General features: G+C 39.4%; 1 protein-coding gene across 2 annotated transcripts in view; it reads right to left on the reverse strand.

The window, feature by feature from the left end:
- Positions 1-17,202, reverse strand: part of stk17a (serine/threonine kinase 17a) — a 107,682-nt gene that overhangs the window by 56,814 nt on the left and 33,666 nt on the right. Inside the window, exon 2 of one of the 2 annotated variants that reach the window (XM_043690161.1) lies at positions 14,910-15,122. The exons of the other annotated variant lie outside the window; for it this stretch is intronic. Coding sequence (XP_043546096.1) covers positions 14,910-15,122 — 213 coding nt within the window. The remainder of the gene's footprint in view (positions 1-14,909; positions 15,123-17,202) is intronic. 2 annotated transcript variants of the gene reach the window in all.

Here is a 17,202-nt window from a genome sequence, read left to right on the forward strand (position 1 = left end):
TCCGGCCTATCACCCTCACCTTAACCTCCTTCCACCCCACCTATTTCCAATGCCCCTCCCCCAAGTCCCTCCTCCCTACCTTTTATCTTAGCCTGCTTGGCACACTCTCCTCATTCCTGAAGAAGGGCTCATGCCCGAAACGTCGATTCTCCTGCTCCTTGGATGCTGCCTGACCTGCTGCTTTTCCAGCAACACATTTTCAGCTCTGATCTCCAGCATCTGCAGACCTCACTTTCTCCTGGAATTTTGGTAAAGGCAGGTTCAACTGAGGCATACAAGAGGGCACGAGATGATTATTTGAATAGAAACAATGTGCAAGGGTATGGTGAAAAATAGGAGAATGGTATTGAGTCAAAAAGTCTATTTAGAGCGCTGATGCTGATACTGTGGGCCAAACGGCCTCCTTCTGTACTGTAATACGTCTGGTGATTCTGTGAACTTGACATCTCACTGGTAGAAATGCTGGTCTCTCAAATGTCGGTGACCTGTTGGCAACACATTAATAGCAAGTCTTTGAAGACATATCTGTCATCCATTCAGGTCACATGACTGAGGTAACAGAGTAACTACTATGTCAAGAGGCCAACCATGCTAGGAATCCCTGCACACTGGTGTACTTCAATGCTTGGCACTCTGTCTTACCTGGAGATACCCAATATTCATTCAAGCTGGAGGTGTTGTAAATATAGAGCTACTTTTCTTGGTTTATGTAAGTTGTACATACTTCACTGCTGTGAAGGAAGGTGCTGAGAACATTAGCCTGGTATGCTCTGACTTTGTATTTTCAGTTGGATTACTATTGGCTCACGATTACCTTCACTTTAACATGTCAGCTGTGGCATTAAAAATCCTGGTGCTATTTTGGTTGCTGGTAATCATTGATCCACAGTATATGACATTTTCTTTTATTTATTCAGTCATGAGGATGTCACTTGCTAGACCAGCATTTATTGCCTATCCATAATTGACAAGAGGGCAGTTAAGGGTCAACCATTTCTATGGGTCTGGATTCAAATGCAGGCCAGACCAGGTACGGATGGCAGTTTTCTTCCCTAAAGGACATTAGATGAGCTCCAGACTGAGGCGGTAAATGTGATGGATTGTGTAGTCTCTACATTCAGGCTCACAACACTGGCCATCTAAACTCTGCAAAGGGTGGACTGAACTACAAGCTGCTGCAAATACATTTCAGTATGAGGGAACCAATGTGGTGCTGTCAATAAACAGCAATCCATGGACACTGACTTCAGCTTACATAAAGGATCTGATGTTACTCCATTCTGATGGATGGAACTGTACCTATGTTTGTAGAAAGAACAAATTATGCCCAGGATTTCAGAAGGGCACTGTATTTACTGCACCAGTTTATAATAGTCATCACAAAACCTCACTCTAGTTTGTCTCTCTGCCTTCATTTTTTTTTCCCAGTGCGATCCATTTGATAATGAGTCCGTATCATCTGCACTATATAAAGCCGTTTATTACATTATCTCCAAAGAACCTTTCTGTGAACTCACTCTTTTGCAGACTTTAATTCTAATCTCCCTAATCCCTCTCTTATCTCAAAGTCAGAGATGTACAGCATAGAAACAGACCCCTCGGTCCAACTCGTCCATGTTGACCAGATATCCTATATAGATCTGGTCCCATTTGACAGCATTTTCCCCACATTCCCTCTCAAACTTCCTATTCATATACCCAACCAGATGCCTTTTAAATATTGCAATCATACGAGCCTGTATCACTTCCTCTGGCAGCTCTATCCGTATTTGCACCATCCTCTGCATGAAAAGGATGCCCCTTAGATCGCTTTTATATCTTTCCCCTGTCAACTTAAACCTATGCTCTCTAGATTTGGACTCCCCCACCTGAGGGAAAATACCTTATCTGGCTATTTACCCTATCCATGCCCCTCATGATTTTATAAACGTCACTCCTCGGCCTCTGAAGGTCCAAAGAAAACAGCCCCAGCCTATTTAGCCTCTCCCTATAGCTGCAAACCAACCTCCCCCCCCCCATCTTCTTTGAACCCTTTCTAGTTTAACAACATCCTTCTTAGGAGAGGGAGACGAGAATTGCATGCAATACTTTAAAAATGGCTGAACCAGTGTTCTGTACAATGTAACATGAACTCATCTCTTTTTATGCTTTGGGTTAGAATGAATGTACTTTGCTAATCTGACACAGGAGCCTCAACCCCTCTCAGGCTGGCCCAGAATTTCCACAGCTTCTTACAGAACTAAAATACAGGTGGAGCTGGCCCCTCAACTACTTTGACAAATATGGAGCAGCATTTAAAATTACTCTAGATTTGAAGGAATACGCTAGATAGTGTTGAATACCCAGTGAATGGAGGAATGAAAGACAACAGAAAGAAAGAGGAAACAGTCAATGGCCTTTCACTCAGAGCCAGGAAAAGGGTGGGGGTACAAGGAGATTTTCAGACAGGAAATGCTGAAGCATAGGCTCATCAGGCCACCGAGAGAAATTAACTGGAAGATCTCTTTGAAAACTATTGGAGGGTGTTTCTTGCCAAGCAGCAAATTCGATCGACAGGTTGGCTGTCAGGTAGGACAAAGGCTATGGATCAGATCACAACCAAGGTTGATATAGCAGTACAGAGGGATTAGATATCTTGTAAGTGTTGGAGGTTAATGAAATGCAAGAGTATGAAAATGTACAGGTCGGTTAGTAGGGATTGGGAGTATTCCTGCTCCTATTGGTCCACATGCAGTTAACTATCTGCCAGCCTCGGAATCTCACCCATCCTGTGCTCAATACAATGCAGTTAAACTGGAGGCACAGAAACTCCACAAAAGATTTCACAAATCAAACTGCCTCAAGTAAAGTGATTGCTCCACCCACTAATTAAAACGAGAAGTGGGCAGATCAGGGCCAGGTTTAGAAAGTTTCACATTTTTACCTTTCCACCCACCTTGGAATTTAACATTCATTCACTGTGTTGCAATTTTAATTGCAGTGCAACCCTAGAATGAAATTACAACACTCGTATTTCGTAGTTTATATAATGCTTTAACAATTTCAAACACACAGCTAGTTTTGAATGTCAGTAGGTATATCTATTGCAGCAAGGTTAGGAAGTGCATAGATGATCCTTGAGTACATTTGCCATCAGAATGCTCAGGAGTAAATACACAGCACAGGGATAGCATGGTTTATTATCATGGAACAGCAGTTTATAGAGAGAATCAACATTTACCATATTCAAATCTACTTTGGAAAACCGACAATCTAGCTGATCTTCTTCTATTGCAAAATCACCACCCCATCTGATTTTCTTCCAACATGAAAGTCAATGGAAAATAAAATGGCTATTTGACCTGTAGTTGCCTGACGTATTCACTTACAATTACACCTTTAGCTTCTACACAATTAAAACTCAGAGAATGAAGCGCAGAGAGCACCATTCCCACACATTCATTTCATTTGAACTTCTGCCATAACTGCTTTCAAACAACTCGTGTTTGATCCTTTCTGATCAACTATATTTGTGTGGTCACATAACTGAAACAAATTATGTGAATAGACTGTTGACGTCATGCATGGTTGATCATTCACTGAAGATTAGGAGTCAGTGGTAAGTGAGAGCAAACAAAGCAATACAAAGCATGTGTGTTAGGTTAAAACCTGCACTCAGGCCAAACTAATCCAGAGTGTAATGAATCATAATATTAGAACAGAAAGCAATATGAGTGGCATGTTTAAGTTGAATTACCATGTGGCAATGTAAGGTCACCTCCATGAACAGGACAAGAAACTCTGACAGTATAGTGATGAGTTGAAGTGGAAAAAAAAAGAAAATTCATCCAAAAATGTTGTAATTTTTAACCCAAAAATGCCCCTTTACCTTTCTTGCAATTAGATTTGCGCTGGCTTTGATCAAACTTACAAATGAATTCCAAAATGTGAAACAAACCAAAAGTAAAGTTTGAGAGACTCAACTTTCAGTGAAAACCTTGGAGGTCATCTTGTACACAAGTAACGTTTGAGGGGTTTAAAATCCACTTTCCCCCATTATGTCACTACATTTTTTTTTGGTGGTACATCAGCTGATCCGAGTTGTCAGGTCAGACACTGTACCAGGCAACCTGACCCCCAAAAATAACACAAACAGAGCCTAAAAGTGTTTTCAATGTTGAGGGTTTTTTTTGGAATACCTTCATGCAGACAGATTGTCATTAATTTGTGTACAGTAGACCACAAGATATAGGAACAGAAATAGGCCATTCACCCCACTGAGACTGCTTTCCCAGTCAATGAGATCATGGCTGGTCTGATAACCCTCAACTCCACTTTCTTGCCTTTTTCCTATAATTCCCACTACCCTTCCTGATTAACAATCAATTACCGCCACCTTTAATATACATAACAATAGCCCTGTGCATAAAGAATTACACAGGGTCATCACCCTCAGAGAAGGAATACTTCATTTGTCCGAAAGATGTGATCCCGTATTTTAGTCATAGACTCTCTCACAATGGGGAAACAACCTCTCCACATCTGCCCTCTCAAGTCTCCTAAGAATCTTGTACGTTTCAAAAGGGCCATCTCTCATTTCTTCTAAATTTCAAAGAGTATGAACCCAATCTATTAATCTCCCCTGATAAGACAGTCCCTCCTTACCCAATATCACCTGAAGAAACTTCTCTGGACTCCCTCCAGTGCCAGTAAATCTTTCCTTAGATAAGGGATCCAAACTGTTCACAGTATTCTACCTGTGCTCGTATTAGTACCTTATACAGTTTTAGCAAAACCTCTCCACTTGTATACTCAACTCTCTCCGAAATAAAGGCCAACATTCCATTTGTCTTCCCTCTTACCCTCTGAACTTGGATGCCAGCTTTTTTTGTGATTCATGCACAAGAACACCCAAATCCCTGTTCTGCAGTCATTCTCCAGTTCCTCTATTCTTCTGCCAAAGTACACATTTTCCCACATTATATTCCATCTGCCAGGTTTTTTGCCCAAATATTTAACCTGTCAATATTCCTCTGCAAATTCTTTTTTTATCCTCACAACTTGCCTTCCCACTTATTTTTATGTCATCCATAAACTTGGTGACAGTTTATTCACTTTCTTCATCCAAGTCATTAGTATATTGTAAATAATTGTGGCCATAGCACTGATCCCTATGGCACTCCAATAATTACAGGTTACCATCCTGAAAAAGCATCCTCCCCAACTTTCTGTCTTCTATTATTTATCCAATGCTCTATCCATATACACCTCCAACACTACGAGCTCTTATTAACTAGCCTAACATGTGATGCTTTATCAAGCACCTTCTGATAATCCAAATATGTTACATCCACTGCTTTCCCTTTATCGATCCTGCTTGTTACCCCCTCAAAGAATTCTAGTAAACTTGTCAGACATGATTCCCTCTCCATAAAGCCATGCTGACTCAGTTTGATCACAATGCATTTCTAATTACTCTGTTATTACATCCTCTATAATAGACTCTAACATTTCCTCTGTAACAAATATTAAGCTAACCAGTTTGTAGCAAGTTTATTTTTGTCTCATTCCCTTCAAAATAAAGATCTAACATTGAGAGTTTTCCAATCCGCTGGAACTTTTCTAGAATCCAAGAATTCTCGGAAGATTACAACCAGTGCATCTACCATCCCTGTAGCTACTTGCTTTAATTCTAAAGATGCATCCCATCAGTTCCAGGGGAATTATCAGACTTTACTCCCATTATTTTCCACAGCACCTTTTCTCTGGTAATAGTTTAACTATTTATTTCATTATTTTCTTTTTCCCCCTTGATTATTTAGTAATTTTGGAAGACTATTCATGTTTTCTGTGAAGATTAATTTAAAGAATGTATTCAACTTCTCTGCCATTTTCTGGTCACCTATTATTATAGAATGAGACTGGTAAGTAAGGGGTTTATGTTCACTTTGGCTTTTGTCTTCCATTTTATAAATTTAAAGAAGCTTTACAAATTGTCAATGGTCCTAACAAATGTATTGGACTGTGCACAACTCTTGAATAATTTGATGACAATTTCCATCCTGATTTCATCCCAAACCACAAAAACCCATTACATTCAATTACTAATGACAGAACTGCTTCTGTTGTTCAATGTCTTCCTTCCTGTGACATCCAATCATCCCACTTTATTCTCATGCTATCCTTGAAGGACTTGTTTAGAGAGAAATTCAATCATTGGACACAAGGCCGGTTAGACCACCACAATATCATTGTTTGATTATTTAACTTCAGCAATGGTGTCAATGACCAGGTGTAGCTGAACATGTTCCAGATGAGAAGCCTTTTTCTTTACGCAATCCTCTAAAAATCAGAGGCTCCAAACTTTCCTCCGCCATATATTGAAGCCACCTTCAATCCATTCTTTAATGTAAACATGGATGTTGACTCCTCTTGGGAATTCCTGTTTTTGGGATGCTTTCTCTTGAAGAATACTGTTGGCTTAAGCTGGCAGGAATGTCAAAACTCATCGGAGTCTCAAACATGTTCTTAATACAGGCCAGTCTGTGTCAATCTTTTGTCAATTTTCATTATAAATCACTGAAATGCGATAAGTCTGTCATCGAGTTCTGCTGGGTGATGCTGTGGAAACTTGGTCTTCTACGACAGTATAAAATTGCTTCACTTCATAAACCTGATATATTATTGAGAGTTGGCTTTGGAATTCGCAATGCCTTTTGCTATGCTGATTTTAGGGTAAAGTTTCAGATATATCTATGAGAAACTAAGAATTCCTCTCAGTGATGTGAGTGGACATAAGCTTTTTTCACTTGTTTTAATAAGGCATCTGCCTAAGCTGCATAGAGAACTTCTTTCAATCTCGAATGTTCTTCTTGGTTGTCTTGAATTCTGTAGCTGCTGCAAGCTCAACTCTTTAAAGTTGACCTGGCCTGTGTAAAATAGTTCCAACTATTGCTATATTGGAGGGTGGGATTGGCATAAACACTGTACACACCAGTGAGATGGTAGCCTTGTCAGCTTACATTTCCATGTGTCCACACACGTCATTGAACAGCCACCGTCAATGGTGTGTTAGTTTATGAGTCCGTTAACAGTAGGTTTACACCAGGGCAAGTTTGTTTTCAGTACGGAGTGGATGTTAGGTAGAGAAAGTTGGTATTTTTGTGGCCAAAAGATGGGATTTAACTTTTACATGAGATTGACTATTACTCAAGAACTTTCGGTACTTCAATGGCAAAAGGAGTCACATAAAACTATTGAGACTTCTTCCAAGGGCTTTATTGTCTGTCCTTTAAATAGTGGTCTTTCAATCACAAATTGGGCAATCCAAAGTCATTGATAACACAGACAAAATTAAAAAAAGTTTGCTCATTTTGGCATGAATTAAGAACTGAATTCTAGTTCTATAAAAAGTAGCGCTTGCAAATCCACTGTGGAAAAATAAAGTCTAACTTCCCCTTAGGAAAACAATTTGCTCTCAAATGAAAGGTTTTGTTATGAATAGCATCCTGTCCTAACTAAACAGTGAGCCCCTGGTAACTGAAGGGTTCTCTTTAGTCAGACCATGAACATGAATTGTCACGTGCTGAAAGCACAGTGACATAAATGAATTCACAGCAGGAAGCCAGCAAGCAATGAGGCCAAGTTTATGTGCCAGATGTAATGTTACTTTTGCTCTCCAAACAGCCATTAAAAGTACATGACTGTGCTTTCTAATTTCTCTATAAAGTCTATTACTAGTCAAGTACATTATATAGCTCAAAATGGAAGAGGTATTTTGCATGCTTTCCACTAGAACTCCAAGCAGAGTCCTGAAAAGAGAAAAGGTTGGCAAATCTCCAAAGAATATTGAACCACCTGAATTCTACAATTCACGTTTAATGCACTCAAATCCAACTTCAAAACCTACTAACAAAAAGATACAATTTGTGCCTTTTGTTTCTCTGCTGGGAAAATTCAGACAGGGTTTCCTCAATCATAAAAGGATGTCAGCAGACACTTATGCAAACAAACTGGTTAGCTGCCCCTCCATTTAAATGAATTGAAATTAACCCATTACTTGTCCACCATTCTCTCAAAGAAAATCAGCTATGCAACTGTGGCTCCAACATATGTGAGAGACTAAAGAAACCAAGTCCTATCCACAGTGCTCAAACAATGAATGCTTTGAGCATTAATCAATTTAATTCCCATGTAAATGGAGTAATAAAACGTGAAAAAAAATTCTTACAATACAGCAAGCACAAACAATACTGCAAAAACAATTATGATTGAAACATATTTTCAAATGTTTATATAAAAATACTTGGAAAAAAATGAGATTACAATTATTAGTTCAGAGTATCAATGGTTGTTCACATGAATATTGTTGCTAATTCTCCTCACATACCTAACTTCTAAAAATGTTACTACTTTGATTAGCTGCTCATGGTATGTTGCATTCAGAGTAAAATTTGAATTGTAGAGATTGGAAGTAGCCACTTGCTGTTATTAATACTACTGGCTGAGTTCAAATGATCAAATACTTTGTTCTGTTTTGAAAATAAATGACCTTAAATTGTTCGCAGACTACACACATATATTTTGTTTGTACATTTTACCATGCCAGTAGGACAAATACCACACATACCCTTCAAAGTCAAATTTGAGACAAAACTTGTGATAATAAATAATGGATCAATGATGACACAAGTAATCTATTCTGATGAAAGCTCATCATCCTAAAAGATTAACTCAGTTTCACCCTACAGATAATGCTTAACCAGCTAAAGATTTTCCAGCACTTTTGTCCTTATTCTGGCACATTTTCTTTCAGTGGTGAAATAATGGAGACAATTATCAGCATAAAGTATCCACTTTCACAAAACTCGCTTGGAAAATACTCATGGGTTTTGCTATACACATCAAGCTAAACTGCAAAACTTAACTTAAACGTTGCACTTACTTTAAGTAAAAATAAGAAGTGTTCATTAATATTTCAGAAAAGCAACCAGACAGAAAGACTGCAGAAAACAAAGTATTTAAATAATAAATTAACAATAAATTACCAAATTGGATGCAGCTTATTCTGCACAGACTGTATTCCAACTTTTCTCTCGACATATTCTGAGTCAGTCACCTATCATTCACTATCATAATAGGAGACAAAGTCAAACGGTCACAGATCTACAGCATAGAAAAAGCCTCTCCATCCATCACATCCACACCAGTCAAAACCAACCACCTATTATAATGCCATTTTCCAACACTTGGCCCATTGCCTTGTATGTCTTGGCATCACAAATGCACATCTGAATACATCTGAAAATGTTATAAACGTTTCTGCCTCTATCATCCTTACAGGCAGTACTTTCCCATAACCGTCTGGGTGAAAAAGTTTGTCCTTACGTCTCCTCTTCACCTTTATCCCCTTAGATCCATACCATCAGAAAGAAACGTTTTTTCCTTTCTACCCTATCTCAATTATGCCCTCTCTCAATCTCCTCTGCCCTCAGCATAACAATCCCAGTCTATCAATCTCACTTCATAATAAATGCTTCAGCCCAGGCAACACCCTGTCAAATCTCCTCTGCATCATCTCCAGTGCAATTATGTTCCTCTAATAATATGGATTCCAGAATTGCGCACAATACTCCATCTTAAATAATAATATGCTAGGGCTTTTATCATGCCTAAATTAATGGAAAGTGAACAAAATCATTCCCAACATAAACAGGCTTACATTATTGGTATTATTGTCAGACAACAGGCAGAGCTGTTATATAGTGCCATTAATACAGGAAAACATCTGTCTCTGTCAGCAGCCTCTTGCTCCTACATTTGTCAGTCAGTCTCAGGTCTTTGAAGGGTTTGCAAACACAGCTGGATCACACTAGAGCACAATTTGCAATAAAACACTGCTCATGGCATCCAAAAATCCTGCATGCATGTTCTTGTTTTTCCCCTTTTTTTTCCTCTATTGATAATAATTTGGTTCAAACTATGTCTGGCAGTGGTTAAAGATGTACATTTTAAATTTCTAAGTTAGGACATACCAAAGGATGGGTGGGGTATTTTTTCCCTTTTTTTATATAAACATTTTTTTTATTCATATTGATATTCTATGGGGTGTTTATTCTTTTTAGCTTGTGCTTGCGATGCGGCTCTAGCTGGGAGAAGTGAAGGTGGTTGAGATGGTTAGATTCTGGATCAGTGGTGCTGGAAGAGCACAGCAGTTCAGGCAGCATCCAAAGAGCAGCGAAATCGACGTTTTGGGCAAATGAAGGGCTTTTGCCCAAAACGTCGATTTCGCTGCTCTTTGGATGCTGCCTGAACTGCTGTGCTCTTCCAGCACCACTAATCCAGAATCTGGTTTCCAGCATCTGCAGTCATTGTTTTTACCTCCCTGAGATGGTTGGATGCCTATTTATGGGCAGTTCGGGACGGGTAGTGGCCCCTCCGGGCAGGGGTGAGTTCCCCTACTCAGCGCTATTGGCGCTTTATATGTTGGTTTGTTTTCTGGTTTTTGTTGTTTTTTATTTTTAATAATTTTGTATGTTTGTTAAATGTAGTGGTTTTAGTTTATGTAGTTTTTATATTTGGTGGAACATGCGACACTAAGTTAATTTGTGGTTCGGGTTCCTCCTCTCTGGAATTTAAATGTAATTGCAGAAGATTATGCCTAATGATTTGATTAAATGGTGTACCTGGAATATCAAGGGAAGTCACTCACAGAATGATAAACGCATACCCAAGCAACAATATTTATACATACTACAATTGTTTAACTTAGATTAGTTTGTCCACAAAGTCTCTTGCCTTCTCCGATTTGTCAAAGAGATGCATGGATCCATCTCAGGTATTCCGAAGCACTGCCGGATACCTCAGGGAATACTGATCCCAAGCTCCTTGAATCTTCTCTTGACACCATCATACGATTTCTTCTGGAACTTCTTTGCAACAGACGTATGGAAGATTCTCGGATGCCATAAGCAGTGATAAAGTATTAGATAAATATAAAAAATTCTCATTTAAGTAGTTGGAGTACTGTGCGAAGTTTTTGGCCCCTTATCATAGGAAAGATGCACTGGCCATGGAGCATGTTCAAAGGAGATTCATAAGAATAGTCCCAGGAATTAAAAGGTTTACATATGAAGAACATTTGAGGATTCTGGGTCTATATTCAATAGAATTTAAAAGGATGAGGGGGCATCTAATTGAAACATACAGGATACTAAATGGCCTGGACAGAGTAAATATTGGGAAGATTCCATTGGTAAGAGAAACTAGGACCAGAGGGCACAGCCTTACAGTAAAGGTCAACCTTTCATAACGAATATAAAGGAGAAACTTCTTCAGCCAGAGAGTGGTGAATCTATGAATTCATTGCCACAGAAGGCTGTGGAGGCCGGTCATTTAGTATATTTAAACTAAGACATAAGTTCTTGAGTATCAATGATTATGGGGAGAAAGCGAGAGAACGGGTTGAGAAACTTATCAGCCATGATTGAATGGCAGAGCAGGCGCAATAGGCTGAATGGCCTAATTTCTGTTCCTATGTCTTATGGTCTTAAGTAATGTAGAATGCTCCATCATGATGTGACTGGAACCTAAAGCATAGTTCTAAGATGTACAAGTGTAAAAATAGGGAAAATGACAAACATAGATTTCAAATTGATTTGGTAGTCTGGAGTTAAATTTTGGTGAATGATTATTTCAGATAGTGGCCTCCAAGTACTTCTCTAGAACATACTGCTTTGATTTCCAACCTACTGTCCAAGCCACGTCCAGATAAACAGTATTATTGTAGAAATATTTTATTTGTTTGAAGCTCAAAAATATTTGATAGCAAGTTACTAAAGATGTGAAAATTCAGAATATGACTTTCTCCTGCAAGCCCCTCCCCACCAGAAGGTTCTCTCAGATTCTTTAAGGTTTGGTGATCTCAGACTGTGAGCATATGTTGTTTTGTTTAGAGCATGACACCAGTGCAATTTATCTGTTGTTTGTGAAAACATCAGAAAATACCATCAGGTATTATTGTCAATTAGCTCAGAGATTTATTCTCAGTTTCACTTTTCTATCCATTCCATTCAATTTTTTTTTTCATTTTCCTCACCAGCTCATTCAAGGGCAGAGGGTGAGGAGAAAGGAGATGTCACAAAGTCGAAAGCACACCTTTACAATCATCACCAGTGAGACAATATGCTTTTCTAAAAGGGTGTAGCTTCAAAACAGTAGCCTGAAATTGCACTGAACTCTTATCCAGATCCTAGCACATAAGAAACAACCAGAAATTTGACTCAGTGTGGAAAGCAGTACTACATCCACCCCAGTCAGAACATGAATCAAGATCCATTGGGACCAATCTGATCTGTGCCATCTATCTTGCCAACAAAGTAAACCAGCCTTGTCCAGTATTTCGACCAGCTGGGATCATAACACAATGCAGCACTAACCTTTGAGCTCCCCCCATACCAACACTTCTGATATCTAACTGCTCTCCATCTCTCTCCCCAACACTGTGCCTCACAGCGCCAGAGACCCAGGTTCAATTCCCACCTCAGGCGACTGACTGTGTGGAGTTTGCACGTTCTCCCAGTGTCTGCGTGGGTTTCCTCCGGGTGCTCCGGTTTCCTCCCACAGTCCAAAGATGTGCAGGTCAGGTGAATTGGCCATGCTAAATTGCCCGTAGTGTTAGGTAAGAGGTAAATGTAGGGGTATGGGTGGGTTGCGCTTCGGCGGGGCGGTGTGGACTTGTTGGGCCGAAGGGCCTGTTTCCACACTGTAAGTAATCTAATCTAATCTAATCTAATCCTTTCCCAGCTCCTACTGCAGCCTTTTCTGATCTTCCCCACTTCTCAGTACTAGCCCTTTCAATCTGTTATGTTCAGGAGCACCTAGTATATCCAGCTCTCAATGTCTTCAAATTAACTTTGCTATAGAAGGACCACTAAAGCAACTTAGAAGCATGCGAGTGATAAAAATATGATGCACATGATGCTTGCCTTATACAAATTTATTATTTCCAAAATATTTCAACAATTAGCTGATTTATTGCAGTTTGAAATATCTAGATTATATTATATATCTGGATTTATAATATATAGTGAAATAAAGTCAATAGTCCAGCAGTTTAAAAAAGAAAAGAGTGACCCTATGCTTCAAGTGAAATCAGTTGAGGAATTTTTCACAGTCCTTTCAAAGAGAAAATACAGGATATAGAAAATGAAACTTAACAACACAACAGAATCAAGATGATTCAGAGAATTTTCTACTGAGGGGTAGAAATGCATCTCCACAGTTCTCATTAAGATCAAGTCCATAACTGAAAAACACTTACACTGGTAAAAGCCTAAAAGTTACAATAGACAAAAATATCATACCCAAGGGAGGATGAAATAAAAATGTCTTAAATCTTTCAAATGCCTTAGCCTATAATCAACTTTTAATTACATAATTCATACAAACAAACATACAAAATAGGAGTAGATTTACCTGCCAGTCCAGCTAGTTCCGTATCAATAAGATCATGGCTGTTCTGGTTGTGGTCTCAAATCTACTTCCTTGTTGACACCCACTAACTTCTGGCACCTTAAGTAAAGAATCTTTCTGCCTCTTAAAAATATTCAATGACACTGCCTCTACTGTTCTCTGAACACAGAGACTCTCAAACTGCAGAAAGAAATCCTACTTCCATCTTAAATGAGAGGCACCTTACATTTTTAAACTGCACCCCTTAGTTCTAGTCTCCCCCACAGGGGGAAAACATCCTTTCAGCATACACACATACCCCACCTCTCCCACTAACTGCCCTCAGAATCTTGTTTACCTCAATTAGATTGCCTTTCATTCTTTAAAGCTTCAATGAATAAAAGGCCCAACCTGTCCGCATAAGACAATTCCTTCATCGTAGGAATCAGTTAATCGAACTTTCTATGAATTGTTTCCAATACAATTATGATTTCTTAAATAAGGCAGCGAAACTGTACAGAGTCCTCTCCAGTCTCAGCAATGCCCTGCACAACTGCAACAAACCATCCCTACTTTTACATTATTACAATGCTCCATTTGCCTTTTTAGTTATGTGCTGCCTGTTCACTGAAGGTTGTGATTCATGTATCAAGATACACAGCTTCTCTGTACCTCAGCCTTCTGCAATTTTGCTGTTTTAAATAATGCACTCATTTCCTATCATTTCTGCCAAAGTGAACAAGTTCACATTTTCTCACATTATACTTTATTCAGAATTGTTTATCCACTCACTTAAGCTGCATCCCTTTACAGACTCCTTAGTACCTCTTCACAACTTATTATCTCACCTCATCAGCAAATTTAGCGACCATGCACTCAGTCTCTTTGTAGAAGTCACAAAAATAAATTATACATTGTTAAAGCTTCCAACATTGATCTCTGTGGCAGCAACTAGGAGACAGTGAGGACTGAAGGTGCTGGGAGAGTCAGAGTCAGTAAAGTGTGGTGCTGGAAAAAGCACAGCGGGCCAGGCAGCAGAGGGGCAAGAGAGTCAAAGTTTTAGGCAGGACCTTTCACCAGGACTGGGGAGGGGAGAGGGGGCTGAGAAATAAATAGGGGGAGGGAGTAAGGCTGGGGGCAAAGTTGGTGGGATGGTGATAGGTGGATACAGGTAGGAGGTGATTGTGATTGGTCAGTGGGAAGAGTGGATCCGATAGCATTCCACTCCTTACATCTTGTCAACCTGAAAATGACCTGTTTATGTTGGCTCAATCCACTACTAATTGATTAACAAACCTTTTGCCCATGCTAATAAGTCACCCCTGCACAATGAGCTCTTATTCTCTATACTCATGTCGAGACAGTGCATAAAAAAAAATCAGTAACTTTAATAACCAACTTCAATTATTTAAACATTCTGGAGTCAAAATATAAACTACAGAAAGGATAAAAAAGAATTTTTAAAAAACTATACTTACTATTCCAAAACTAGGATCATTTCTGATGCTGTTTCATAGATTTCATATAGGTTGATGACCCAAGGATTGGATTCAGCCAATTCTAATACTGCAATCTCGTGAATAATTTCCATTCGACAGTCTTGACCCTTCCTTCTTTTTCTCATGAATTTGGCAGCATATTCCTTCCTTGTAGCTTTCTCGGTACATTTTTTTACAACTGCAAATTTACCTCTGTGCAAACAAGAGAGAGATATCTCTTCAGTTTAAATTGACCGAATCATTCAAAACTTTGCAATAGACGCAGAAACTTTAAATCATTACAACTTGCCTAATTCTAATGCAAATGAACAATTACAACTATTTCTAGTTGGCATTTTGAGAAATTATACTGTACTTTTCTCTGCTTTAAACATGAGTTCAAATCTAAGAATCAGATTTCTTGCAATGCAGCCAGCAATTGTGGTTAACTTTCTTTTGTTGCTCTTCAGTTAGTTTCCAAAGTACATGGGTTCAAAACATCAAAGTATACACTGTTTAATATTTAAACAAACAGTTACCTTTTGAAAGTAATACTGAAGCAGAAAATTAGCAATAAGATGTTCTTTCTCAGTGGATAGCCAAGAAGGTGCATAAACACAACCATGATCAGGTGGTGATGAAGGAGCAGCGCTCCGAAAGCTATGGCTTCCAAATAAACCTGTTGGACTATAACCTGGTGTTGTGTGATTTTTAACTTTCTCCACCCCAGTCCAACACCGGCAACTCCACAGCATGATCTTGGATAGCAATGTGAACCCGAATCACATTAAAATTGCATGTAATATTTTAAATGAGTATTTTCATCTCTCTGTTACTGTTATCTTCTACCCAAAAATAAATTTAAGCAAACCATACATAAAATCTAATAAAGGTATAAATTTAGGATTATAAGAAGCTACAGTTAGAAGAGAATTCTACAATTAGATCACAATTTAAATTTAATGAATTCCAGATTGGAAGAAGCCATAATTTAACTGAACAGCAGGATTGATTGGCAGTACAAACAACAAAGAATAATACAGCACAGGAACAGGCCCTTTGGCCCTCCAAGCCTGCGCTGACACATTTTGCCCTTCCATACCAAAACCATCTTCAGTTACAGGATCCATATCCCTCTATTCCCTTCCTATTCATGTATTCGTCCAGGTATTTTTTGAATGCTGCTGTTGTGCCTACTTCCACCACCTCCTCTGGCAGCACGTTCCAGGCATTCACCACCCTTTGTGTGAAAAACCTGCCTCGCACATCTATTTTAAGTGTCACACTCCCTGCACCTTGAACCTGCGTCCCCTAGTAATCGACCCCTCTATTTTAAGAAAAAGCCTCAAAATTTCCACTCTATTCATGTCATGATAAACTTCTTTCAGGTCACTCCTCAATCTCCCATGTTCCAGTGAAAACAAACCCAGTCTATCCAACCTTTCTGCATCGCTAAAATGCCCCATACCAGGCAACATCCTGGTAAACCATTTCTGTACCGTCTCCAAAGCATCCGTATTCTTCTGGTAGTGTAGTGACCAGAATTATGTGCAATATTCAAAGTATGGCCTAAATAAAGTTCTATAAAGCTGCAGCATAACTTGTCTATCCTTATACTCAGTGCCCATTCCAATGTGGGCCTTTTTTACAGTCTTATCTACCAGCACTGCCACCTTCAGTGAATTGTGGACCTGCACATTCAGATCCCTCTGCATATCAATACTCCTAAGGGTTCTACTATTCACTGTATAATTTCACCTGTATTTGACCATCCAAAATGCATTACCCCACACTTGTCTGGATTAAATGCCATCTGCCATTCTTCTGCCCATGCCTCCAACTGATCTATAATCCTGCTGTATCTTTGACAACCCTCCTCGCTAGCACACCTCCACCAATCTTTGCATTGTCTGCAAACTTACTAATTAGACCAGCCATGTTTTTCTCCAGATCATTTATGTAGACCATGAACATCAGAGGCCCCAGCACTGATTCCTGTGGAAGACCACTATCACAACCTTCTATTGAGAAAAGCATCCTTCCACTGCTACCTTTCACCTGCTCCAATCCCGACCTCACCATTAAGCCAGCAGGTAAAGGAGGCACAGTGGTAGTCTGGCACACTGACCTCTACACCACTGAAACCAGACGCCAACTCGAGGACACCACTTCCTACCCCCCTCCTCAACCATGACCCCACCCCCCCATTCACCAATCCATCATCTCTCAGACGATACAGAACCTCATCACCTCAGGGAGATCTCCCACCCACAGCTTCCAACCTCACAGTCCG

The sequence above is a fragment of the Chiloscyllium plagiosum genome, chromosome 5, assembly GCF_004010195.1.
Source record: "Chiloscyllium plagiosum isolate BGI_BamShark_2017 chromosome 5, ASM401019v2, whole genome shotgun sequence".
Lineage (NCBI taxonomy): Eukaryota > Metazoa > Chordata > Chondrichthyes > Orectolobiformes > Hemiscylliidae > Chiloscyllium > Chiloscyllium plagiosum.